Source organism: Grammomys surdaster, unplaced genomic scaffold (genome assembly GCF_004785775.1).
Source record: "Grammomys surdaster isolate TR1022 unplaced genomic scaffold, NIH_TR_1.0 126906, whole genome shotgun sequence".
Classification (NCBI taxonomy): Eukaryota; Metazoa; Chordata; class Mammalia; order Rodentia; family Muridae; genus Grammomys; species Grammomys surdaster.
Window position 1 is genome coordinate 3,014,285 of NW_021621692.1, and position 13,113 is coordinate 3,027,397.

At 37.3% G+C, this 13,113-nt stretch overlaps 1 protein-coding gene across 2 annotated transcripts in view; it reads right to left on the bottom strand.

The window, feature by feature from the left end:
- The window catches only part of Abca6 (ATP binding cassette subfamily A member 6), a 65,333-nt gene that overhangs the window by 42,727 nt on the left and 9,493 nt on the right, over window positions 1-13,113 (bottom strand). For both annotated transcript variants that reach the window (XM_028761245.1, XM_028761246.1), the window contains 5 exons: window positions 10,876-11,017; window positions 7,040-7,225; window positions 5,172-5,319; window positions 3,524-3,692; window positions 2,278-2,336 (listed from right to left, as the gene is read on the bottom strand). In XM_028761245.1, the coding sequence (XP_028617078.1) occupies window positions 2,278-2,336; window positions 3,524-3,692; window positions 5,172-5,319; window positions 7,040-7,225; window positions 10,876-11,017 (704 nt within the window). The remainder of the gene's footprint in view (window positions 1-2,277; window positions 2,337-3,523; window positions 3,693-5,171; window positions 5,320-7,039; window positions 7,226-10,875; window positions 11,018-13,113) is intronic.

Consider the following 13,113-nt stretch of genomic DNA (forward strand, 5'->3'; position numbering starts at 1 on the left):
CTGGAGGCCCCAGGGAGTATAGAGGTCTGGTGGGGTGTGGGGTCGGGAGTAGGGACATCCTCATAGAGACAGGGGAGTGGGGAGGAGGTATAGGATATGGAACAGTTGGAGGGTGGACCAGGAGGGGAATAAAATCTGGAGTTTTAAATAAATAAATAAATAAATAAATAGCACTGACTACTCTTCCAGAAGTCCTGAGTTCAATTCCCAGCAACCACATGGTGGCTCACAACCCTCTGTGATGGGATCTATTGCCCTCTCTGATGTGTCTGAAGACAGCGATAGTGTACACACATACATAAAATAGATGAATCTTAAAGTACCATTACTTCTGAAAGTGGAAGAAAAGTTTGAAGACATTTAAAGATGAAATGCTTGCGACTCTGGAAAGCACCAGGGTAGTTCATAATGTGCTCTGGAATTTTAAATTAAATTTAAAATCACCTCAGTATGTCCTGCCATTGAAGAAGAGAATGGCGGATCTGAGTGGTATTGAATAAGAAGAATTTGAAGAATAAAATAGTTGACATATACACTGAATCCTCAAAGTCTCAGTCTCAAAGGAGTGAATGATACCGAGCTAAGAGGTGTCGGGTTGCTCCAAAATAAACACAATGGAATCAGAATGGACAGAGAAATCTCAGTCTTCAATAGGGTTCATGATCCATCAATGTCAGCTTTTTAAGACTCAGACTTTTATAAACTCATGTCTTATTTTATCACTTTATATTTTTATCTTAGACAGGGTCTCACTCTGTGGCCCTGGATAGCCTGGAACTCCCACTGAAGTCCAAGCTGGCCTTAAGTTCACAGAGATCCTTTGACCCTCTGCCTCCCAAATTCTTGGAATAAAGTGTTCATGCTAACCAAAGGATACATCATTTGGACAAAGCAGTAGCCTACAGAATGGGAAAATACTTTTACTAACGCCACATCCAATAGAAGACTAATATCCAAAATATTAGGTCAGGAGAGGAGGGGGAGGGAAGATAATGCAGACGGAAGATCATATGAACTGAGGCAGCCAACAGAGCCGACATGGGTCAGGGCCTCTGTGTACATATTATAGCTTTCAGTTTAGCGTTTTTTATGGGTCTCCAGAGTATGTGAATGAGCGGGTCCTCTCCTGTGCCATCTCTTGGGACTCCTTTACTTCTGTAGGTTTGACCTGTCCAACTTCAGTGTGATGATCTTTGTTTTATATTTTATATTTTTTTATTTTTTTATGTTTTGTTATCTCTTAGAAGCTTGTTCTTAGGCCAGGCGGTGGTGGCGCATGCCTTTAATCCCAGCACTCGGGAGGCAGAGGCAGGCGGATTTCTGAGTTCGAGGCCAGCCTGGTCTACAGAGTGAGTTCCAGGACAGCCAGGGCTACACAGAGAAACCCTGTCTCGAAAAACCAAAAAAAAAAAGAAGAAGAAGAAGAAGAAGAAGAAGAAGAAGAAGAAGAAGAAGAAGAAGAAGAAGAAGAAGAAGAAGCTTGTTCTTTTCTAATGAAAGATAGAAAGAGCGTGGATCCAGATGTGGGGAAGTGGGGAGGAACTGGGAAGAATAACGGGAAGGGAAACATAGTCAGAATATGTCGTATGAGAAGGGAATCTATTTTTCAGAAAGTGGGGGGAAGAAAAAGGTGCCTGTGTCACCACACCCAGCCTGGATATCATTTTTAGTAAAAGCAACTGTATCTCCAAAATGTAGTTGTTAAATGATCTTTGCTCAGTGTTTGCTATATAAAATTATAACTGTTAGAATATTTAGAATTATAATATGCCTAACCATACAAAATTAAAAATCATTTTGTCATGGAACACTGATTTTTTTTTACATTTTACTCACTGACTGTCAAAGGTTTCATTAATCTTGTTTTGGTTAATGTCTCAGCTTATTACTGCATCAATAAATATAAACAGCATAGATTCCATGACTACCTAAAAATTTTATCAGATTCTAGCATTCTTCCCTGACAGCACAAATATAAAAATGTGTTTGTGATAACCACAGTAAAGAGCAAAACAATGCTATATTTTTCACAGTTTGATCATATGTTTTTCTAAATTAGTAAATCCATGAAATATCTGGAAGGCTTTCACAATAAATTCTGAATTATTATTGGTGTCCAGATGGTACAGTTAGGTCACTTGTATCCTTGCTTCCTCTTTTGATTTTTGCCTTTTGGTTTTTGTCTTGTCGATCTATTTACATTTTCTTGCTGAATGTTTCCCAGGTTTGGGTATTCACCATTAAGTCGGATAAATAAAATGAAATAGCTCTCTTTACCTTTCAAAGCCTCCACTTTCCCAGTCTTCCCTTTATATTCTTTTTTAATATTTCTTATTCTGAAACAATAAAGAGGTACTTTATTAGCTAAAAGTCACAAGTTTTAAAAAAAAAAACACAGACAGATATAATGGTAGATGTTAACAGCGTCTTAGAGTTATTAACATAAGATATAACCTGACTGTTTAGAGATGCAGTAATTAATTTCAATTAATCATTTCCTATGGAATAGAAAATGAACGAGACTCCCTAGACATTGGTCACTTTGACTGTGACATTTGGCTTTAGCCTCACATTCACACTTACAGGGCAGATACAACAGTGTGATTATTGGACGAGTTAGAAGAAACAGAAGAGATTAACTCTTATCAGAACTTTTATTTAAGCCTTCGGCTGGGGGCAGGGGGGCATGTCCTTTGGCATCCTATGTAGCTGCCCTTTAATATTTTATTTTAATAAAGAATCTCCCCTGCAGACAGAACTGGCGTTTTCTGAGTTCGGAGCTGAAAATAATCATTCACGTTTAGGGCAGACATTCTGTTGTTTTTCTGGAAATGTTCAAATTTCTGCCCATATGGTCATGTGACATTCTCTTCGTGTGACTTCTATACATCCAATTTCTCTGTCTTAAAGGGACATTCGGCCAGGCATGGAAGCACATGCCTGCAATCCCCAGCACTTGGGTGGTGGAGGAAAGAGGAACAGACGGTCAAGGTTAAGTTTGACTATTAAATATTATAGGAGGTTAACTGTGCTGCACGGAGACACTGTCTCAAAAAGCAAAGCAACACAACGGCAAAAGTTTTAATATAGACACAAAACCTAAAAGCAGGCAGTCACACAAGATACACAAGGGTAGAACATACAGATCACACCCTTCCTAATGCTGCAACTCTAACACAATTCCTCATTTTGTGATTCCCCAACCATAACATTATTTGTATTGCTACTCTATAACTGTAATTCTGCCACTGTCATGAATTCTAATACAAATAGTCATGTTGCCAACTGAGCGGTCGTGACCCAAAAATTGAGAATCACCGATATACCCAACATCCAAGGGAATTTCCCTTTCGAGAAGCGTTTTCGAAAACTATTGGTTACTACAGGGGACCGTGAACAGTTCAGACTGATGCTGATAAAGACAGATGCCTTCCCTGTCGATACTTGCCAGACTCACAGATAACTGCCGGTTAACAGTTCTTTAGCCTTTACTCAATATTAGCACAGCCAGGAATGTGTTTACCTGATGGCTTCTTTCCCTTGGTATTCTGGATCTACTGGCTCAAAATACTCATCCGAAGGAAGCTCGGGATCTAGGTCTCTCTCAATGACCTTGTTTCTCTTAGTCATTTTTCGAAAACAAGAGGTTGAATTCAAGAAAAAAAGTGGAGCATACCGGTGCTTGGCTCCATCTGGTTAGGAAGAACAATAAAGTACCCAATCAACATAATGAATAATGAAGCCTAGCTAAGAAAAGATGAAATATTTTGAACTTTCAAACACAATGCAATTTTTCCTTCAAGTTTCCTATTATTCATAAGAAAACTAATAACGAAAATCTAAAGTAACATGGCCAAAAGTTAATATAATAGAATTTCAACAAAATATAAATCAAATAATTGAAATACGTAATCCAAAAGATATCTATGAGGATAGGTGAAATCAGGTATTTTTTAGAAACACGATTATTAATATTGCACATAAAATAATTATAGGCATGCTTAGAAACTTAAATAGGTTGACTGTGCCAATATAATTAAACATAATACTAAAATCTACAAATTCATATATAGTTATATAAGAGAAAAATAATACATGAAGAAATTTTATTTTTTCAAGATAAATATGACAATATTGTAAAGTTTTTATTGATACAAAAGAAGTTAAGTACTATTTGTTATTAAGGATCTTCATATACATATATATATATACATATATATATATATGTCAGAAATAAAGGGCTATAAGCATACAAATACATAGCAATATAGAAGACAACAGTAACTTTTATCAAAGTGGGGAGAACTATGAATGAAGTCACGCATAGAGATGGACATTCTGATTCCCTTACATGTGGAGGAACTTTGGGCTTATGTGGATGTTTTTTAGACATTGGCAAGAGAAAGATTAACGGCATAATCTATATACTTGAAACTATAAACAAGATGGGGAAAAGGTTGGGAATAATGACTAACAAAACTTTATTAGAAGATGTTTCTCCAGTGTAGTGGCCCAGTAATAAACAAGCCATAACAGGAACTAATTATTGCTTATTCTTGAAGTTTTCTTCTGAGATGCTTCTTTTTTTTACTTTATGTATATGAGTACACTGTCACAGTCTTCAGACACACCAGAAGAGGACATAGAATCCCATTACAGATGGTTGTGAGCCACAGTGTGGTTGCAGTGAATTGAACTCAGGACCTCTGGAAGAGCAGCCCCCTGAAATGCTCTTTAATTTTTGACAGTTTCTTCCTTGCATATTATTCATGTAATGAGATTCCCCTCCTCGAATACTTTGTCGTGTTGCCTGCCTTCCTATTACCCTCGTCTTCTTCCCAAGAGTCTGCTCCTACCCTATGCCTCTTTGTGTATTTTTTCTGATTGTTTTGATATAAATTCATACTATCACTCTTTCAAAATACTTGGAAGGACACTTAAAAAGTAATAAAGCTTAATTAATATAAAACTGTATTTTAAAATTGACTTAAATAATTATGCTGTTTCAAAATTAGAATAATTTTACATATATTATTCACTGCGAAGTATAACTAATTCAGACTGAGATTGGGCATTTAGTTTCGCTCCTAAGGCTATTTTAATACAATCCTACGAAAAACTTTCCTATGTAATCAATAACTGAAAAATCAGAGAAAAATCCAGTTACTTACAGAGCAAGATTTTGTCAAAATACAGGGCCAAAACCAAGTAGAGAAGACCATCAAAAGCCAATATGGAAAATATCGCTATCATGACATATGATTCTCCTGAGGGGTCAGGGAATACGACGCCATTCATGTTATAATCCAGGAAGATAATCTAAGGTTCAAACAAAAATAACAATAAATTCCTAAGCTCATAAATAAGTTGGCAGAGAACCAGTAATTAAATTTGCAAGTTAATTTTTAATGAAATATTTTAATAAAGGTATACCAAATAATATATAGTATATGTGAATAAAGCTAACAGAAATGCAAATCTGAGTCAACATTTGAAAATAAATCAATATGATGCTGGATAAAATACAATAAAGCAGGGAGAGGGGATGTAACTGCTCTAGTAGATACAGAGAAAGCTCGTGAGAGAGTTGGGTATCCATTCACAGTACAGGAGATTTCTTCACAAACTGAGAAGCTGAAACATCTACTGGAAAAATATGTTTGATAGCAAAATCCTAAAAGTTTCACTTTGCTTGAATTTCTAGTCAACAATATAGCGAAGGTCCAGAACTGTGCAGTACATCAGGGGGCTCAGAGGTGTCTGCAACTCCAGTTCCGGGGTATCCCACACCCTCTTCTGGTCCTGAATGTATGTGTGTGCACCTAGTACACACACATACATTAAGCACACATATATAACACAAAAATTTCTTTAAAAACTTTCTCTTAAATCTCTTTTTTATCAAAGGAATCAATAAGAAAACAGAAAAGCTAGCAATGATTGAAAAAAGTCTGGTGCACAGCAAACGTAAGAAATTGTTATAAGGTAATAAGGAAAATATAGAAAACTTAATAGAAATGCAAAAGATCTGAATAGAAAATTTGCAAAACAAAAAACACAAAAGATGCTACGTGAAAAGGCATCCAGTTTTATCTAACATTCAGGAAACACAAACTAATGTTTATAATATGTCACATCTTCAGCAGAATGGCTAATACTTGAAAATTTAACAATAACAAATGTTAGCGAAGACTGAAAAAACTATAATATTCTAGCATCGTTTTTATAAAAGTCAGATGATGTAACCATTTTAGAAAAGTGTTTAATGACAGCCATGAGTATTAAGATTTATATACACTAGTCTGTTATCCAACTCCTACAAATACATCATACTGAACTGCTGTACAGAAACACATGAAAGAATTTTTCTAATAGCTTTATCAAAAAAAACTCAAAGTCTGGAATCATACTCTCATTTATCAAATGCATACAATAAGATGATATATAATACTAAATTGTAGCTATATGTGAGATAATGCATAAGAGTTATAACAGACTACTAACCAGAAAGGTAAAATTATATATATATGTACATATATATGCACATATATATATCCATATAAAAGTATCACATCAATTTAAAAATGGATGAAACAAATATTTGTATTTCAAATCCTAAACTTGCAGATCATAAACAGCAAAGAAGTAATTTTCATAAAATGGTCACCAATTGAAGAATGGCATATTCAGACATGCTTCAGAATGAACACAGTATTCTACGTCTTAATAAGATCCCAAGTACACTGACAGACTTTATAAAGTTTGTTGTACTAGGTATTTAAAGCTTCAAAGATTTTCATAACTGATTCATAGTTTACTCAACACTATGATTTAAACAAATTTACATGGAATTTTTAATAAACTAGAGATTTTTATTTTAACTCTTTTACATAATGGCAATCCTTTATAATGTAGCAAATCTATCTGTGTGGTGAGAAATTTACAACAGTAAAAGCTCTTGGTTGAGACCAAACTGGATTATAAGGAGTTGTCACAAATTATTTCCTTTTGAAGCATCAATAAGAACCTATGTGTTTACCTTAGCCATCCCAGACGTGAAGGCAAAGGGGCTACAGATGCTCAGAACCCATTCCAGAGATGAGGGGAGTTCTTTGTGCAGTACAGTGAACCCCACACAACCCCAAAAGAGGGTAAAGAGAAATACAATTAGGTTGGTGAAGACAGCTTTCTGTAGCAGAACAGCCATCAGGAAAGTTACAGCTATCTGAAAGAGAGAAGACATTGGCTGTTACTGGCAATAGCTTTTGAGAACCATCAGCAAAACCAAGCTCATTGTTTGTACAAGATATTATCAGTGGGAAAAGCAAGAGGAGTGTAAAGGTCTCTGTTCTACCCTCAGATCTTTTTTTTTTCTTTTGTACTCCCTACCTGTCTTCTGTTTTTTGTTTTGTTTTGTTTTGTTTTTATGGAAGAGAGAAAGCTTAAAGACGATCCAAGAATAGGGTAGAAAAAGGATATTGGGGAAGCTGAGCAAAGCTGAATTAGTATACTAAGGGAAACTATCCATCTACAGGACTTCTGTAGAAAACATCCAAGAAGATGAAAAAATGCAGAAGCCTCTGTTCAGAGAAAGATGGAGAGAGGGATGGGTGAGGGGAAAAAACTAAAGGGTCTGGGAAGGGTGATATGTGGAGATTGTTGAAAATGATCAGAGGATATCTGCCTCTATGGAAATGTCACAGCGAATCCCACTAACACCTTTCACAATAGCCTTAAATAATATAAAATATCTTGGGGGTAACTCTAAGCATGTGAAAGATTATGAATTTGTAGTTCTACTTTATATTCATAATATAGTTTATTTTAAAGATTTATTTATTTACTTTATGTATACAAATACACTGTAGCTGTCTTCAGACACACCAGAAGAGGGCATCAGATCCCATTACAGATGGTTGTGAGCCACCATGTGGTTGCTGGGAATTGAACTCAGGACTTCTGGAAGAAAGACCAATGCTCTTAACCGCTGAGCCATCTCATCAGCCCAATAAAGATCTAAAAAAAAAAAAAAAACTACCAAAGCAAACCTATTTATTCTCTAATGTAAAAACTCATCTTTGGAACAAGTTAAGTGTCCAATGGTTACAACAGATAGGAGGTCAGAGGGAGCTAGCCTGGCCTGGACTCTGCCTCTCCACAGCTGACAGACTCCAACAGAAGTGTATTTAAATCTCCAGTAGACAGAGCTGGGCGGGGGAAAAGAGGGATGACTCTGAGTAAGATGCAGGCTGCTGTATTTTAACCAGTGGTTCTTGGGGAGAGGTTCTTGGAGAAAACAAAGTCACTTCCCTGTTTTGAACCAAAACTTATAAGAAAAAGACCTACAATTTATTGTTTAGTTAAAATAAAATTCTAATGTCCCTAGTCACAAGGGACCAGTTCCACTTTGAACACTAGGAACTTAAAAATCTGAAAACATTTGGGGAAAAAAGGAAAATTGGCTTTCTATTTAATTGGCAAACATTCCAATGAGAGGGTCTGTTTTTGTTGGCATGTGTTATAGTGTATATACATGTCTCTTTAAGGAGTTTATACATGATTCAGAAAAGATGGTTGGTAAAATCCTAATTATTTCTTTCTGTTAATTTATCTCAATAAAAGACCACTAGAACTCCCAAGAAAGATTTGAAGCAAGATATTTAAGAAGATATCAGAAGATGGAAAGATCGTCTACGCTCATGAATTGGTAGAGGTAACGTAGTAAAAATGGTCATCCTACCAAAAGCCATCTACAGATTCAACACAATCTCCATCAAAATTCCAACACAATCCTTGACAGGTATTGAAAGAATTCTCAACTTCATATGGAAAAACAAGAAACTCAAACCAAAAAAAAAATCCTGAACAATAAATGAACTACTGGGGTCTCATCATTCCTGATTTCAAGTTGCCCTAATGAACTATCACGTGGTTGGCTTAAAAACAAACACGTTGTTCAGTGCAATCAAGTTGAAGTCCTAGACATTAATACACACACAACTAAACACTTAGTTTTTTAAATAAACCAGAAATACACACTAGCAAAAAGACATAATTTTTTGAAAAACAAATGTTGCTGGTCTAACTGGACGTCTGCATGTAGAAGAATGCAAATATATCCATATCTACCACCCTGCACAGAGTCTAAGTGGATCAAAGACCTCACCATAAAACCAGACACACTGAACCAGATAAAAAGGAAAGTGGGGGATAGCCTTGGATGCATTGACATGGTAGAAAACTTTGTAAACAAAGTTTCTAAACAAAACACCAACAGAGCAAACACTAGGATCAACAATTAATAAATGAGACTTCATGAAACTTTAATTTTTCATGTTCAGTTCCTAACTCTGAGAAACCTGTTTTTCTAATGAGAGACAGAAAGAAAGTGGATCTGGAGGGGGAGGGGGGAGAAACTTGAAGGAGTAGAGGGAGGGAAACTATAACCAGGATCTATTGTATGAGAAAAGGATCTATTTTCAATAAATGAAAGATGGGGAAAAATAACTTAAGGTATAGTGTGAGTCTCTTACATCCCTTGTTTGTGTCTAATTCATGTTAGAGATATACACAGCAATTTGAATAGCACCTCTGTGACATTTCATGTTTCACAATGGCCTTTTCCAATGATAAGAGTTACTTTAGTGACTATAATCAAACCTGACTACAGACTGGCTGTATACTGTTGTACTGGCTGGGTTTGTCTGTTCACTTGACACAAACTGGAGTTATCACAGAGAAAGGAGCCTCCCTTGAAGAATAGCCTCCATGAGATCCAGCTGTAAGACATTTTCTCAATTAGTGATCAAGGCGGGAGGGCCCATTGTGGGTGGTGTCATCCCTTGGCTGGTAGTCCTGGGTTCTACAAGAAGGCAAGCTGAGCAAGCCAGGGGAAGCGAGCCAGTAAGCAGCACCCCTCCGTGGCCTCTGCATCAGCTCCTGCCTCCAGCTTCCTGCCCTGTGTGAGCTCCAGTCCTGACTTCCTTTTGTCATAAACAGCCATGTGGAAGTATAAGCTGAATAAACCCTTTCCTCCCCAACTTGTTTCTTGGTCGTGATATTTTATGCAGGAATACAAACCCTGAGCTGGGCAGTAGTAGTGCACGCCTTTAATCCCAGCACTTGGGAGGCAGGCAGGTTTCTGAGTTTGAGCCCAGCCTGGTCTACAGAGTGAGTTCCAGGACAGCCAGGGCTACACAGAGAAACCATCTCTCTAAATACCAAAAAGAAAGAAAGAAAGAGAGAGAGAGAGAGAGGGAGGGAGGGAGGGAGGGAGGGAGGAAGGAAGGAAGGAAGGAAGGAAGGAAAAGAAAAAAAGAAAGAATAGGAATACAAACCCTGACTAAGACAGCTGTTCTCCATCTCTTCCACTCTCTTTCTTTTTTCTCTCTTTAACGCTGAGTATTAATGTACTATTTTCACTTAGATCTCCTGACAATGCAAAATTTAACACTCATCTCCATGAGACCAGTGTTTCCGGTCACCATGATAAAATAAATAGCAAACCTGAGCAGTGGTAGTAGTAGCTTAGCAAGCTGGTTTTTTACTCGTTTAGTATAATTAAAAGTTTCAGAATTAAAATCCTGAAATATTTCAATTGAAAGATTTTTGTAAAAAAAAAAGGTTTGAAGCACCATTTCATTCTGCTGTACACAAGACTTCTGAGAAAACGGAGAGGCCCAATTTACTTAGTTTTACATTCATTTCTTATAGCCATTTGCATTTTCTCAAGCAAACGTGTACACACACACACACACATACACACACACAAGCCGAACATGACAAAGTGTCTTCCTAACATTCTGGAGAATTAATGCTTGCTACACATAGCTAAGATCTAGTGTGTAAACAGTGGTAATAAACGCATACACTTACCAAGGATAATCCATATAAGAAGAACAGCGTAAATATGACCAGGAAACCAGTCATCACTATAATCTGGTTAGACTTTATGATAATTGCAATGAATATGGAAATAATGAAGATAAAGCCAACATAGATTAAGCCCCAGGACAGCCTAAACAAAGACAAAAGGCATTTACGTTAGTTAGCCTTTTAAATAAATACCTTCAAATCTACCAAAGTGCCTGAGTACAATACTATTACTCTCGTATGTGGTTTATTAACTATGATATTGATAACGGCAGAAGTACACTGTGTGTGCTCTTCTTCACAATTCTCCATCTTCTTTTCCTAAGGTAATCACGTTGACAAATGTCCTGCTTATGAGCTCCGTGCATTCTGACTTCCATCACCACACAGTAGTGGCAGGTACCAAATATTAGTATGGCACCAGCCAATGGAAAGAATGTCACAACCAGCTAAGAGGCTATGAACCAAAGTATGGCCTTGCTGGTGCCTGGAGGCCAGGCATCCATATGTTTCTATCGCACAAATACTATGACCACTGTATAAACCGTTCGTTGCATGCTGTGGGTATTATATGTAACTTGCCTTTATCAGTCAACATTGTCTGTTATAAACGGAGCTTATGATATTTCATTATATTAATATATTCTAGTGTTCTTCTGAAATTAGATAATCGTTTCCTATTCTCCTTCCCATTATAGTGATGAAAAGAATCTTATTACATTTGTTTTTATGTAAGATGTAGGAGGATATGCCTAAAGTGAAATTACTGAATTAAAGTTTATGACATCAGTCTTATTAGATATTACCTAATTGTAAAGCTGGAAGGAGACTTAAGAACTGACGGTCAGTCACATGTCAATCAAAGGCCTCTCCAATCGTGAAGAGCTTGAGGACCTCTGCAGACAACACTACCATACTTCTTCCCAGAGAACAGAAAACCCGCTACTCTGCTGCTTCCGTCACACATTTCCTAACCCTGCTATTTCCTTACCTGAATGGATATAAGTTATGACACACAATTACATCTTTACACGTGTGTGTCATTTTGCTTTAGATGTGCTGGTGTTCACACTTTTTACAAGGTATTAAAGAACAGCATGCATTAGATAAGACAAGACCGTAAGGGTCCGCGAGTCCAAACTTCTCATTTACAAGTAATAGAACCGTAGTCCCTCTCACTAGTCAATGGGTGTGTAAAATGTCACAAAATAAATCATTAACAAGGTGCAAACGGTAATGACAGGCATTCATTCTGTTCAGAGTTCTTTCTTCTGTTTGAAACCATATAACTAACAAGAGTGCATCTCCTGCAGAATGCGGCCAAAGATGCATGCTTTGCAACCCTGCACCCCAGTAAAATATGTTTAGCTGAATTAGTTACTTACTTAATTTTTAATCTTATATCGTTATAATGAATTGGGCTGTGTTAGAAACATCAGCATTTTTTGAAAAGTGTAACATGTTCTGTAAATTTACTTCCTAAGCACAGAAGAGACTGCTTTAAGGTAGAATTAAAAAAAAAACACAGTATAGGAGAATCATGAAGCAAAGTCATTAAAATAATTATTTAAAAAGAGAACAAGCTATAGGGGTGGAGTTGGGGAGACGATATTTAAAAACTTAGACAAAATCTTCTTGCCTGGAAAAAATACATGCATCGTATTATGGCATTAGTAGAAGTCATACTCATATCCAAAAGATGTCTGATACTTGGGAAAGATGTTTCCAAAGCATCTTCTCTCTTAGTTCAAAGGATGTACATATCAATGCACTTTTCCAAGTCTTAATTTATATGTATGCTAAGAATCATTCTGAAAATGAAATCAGCATCGGAATTCCATTATCTCCTTGGTTTTCATGCCAGCCTGCTGGTGCTTCCCTAATTTAAGGTGACTCTGGGCATCTGCCTCCAAGGACTTGTCTTGAGCTAAAAGGAGACTTTTCTACAGAAGTTGCTCTCCCCCTCTCTCCCTCTCTCCCTCTCTCCCTCTCTCCCTCTCTCCCCCCTCTCCCTCTCTCTCCCTCTCTCCCTCTCTCCCTCTCTCCCCCCTCTCCCTCTCTCTCCCTCTCTCCCTCTCTCCCTCTCTCCTCCCTCTCTCCCTCTCTTCTCCCTCTCCCCCTCTCTTCCTCTCTCCCTCTCTCCTCCCTCTTCCCCCTCCCCCTCTCTCCCTCTCTCCTCCCTCTTCCCCCTCCCCCTCTCTCCCTCTCTCCTCCCTCTTCCCCCTCCCCCTCTCTCCCTCT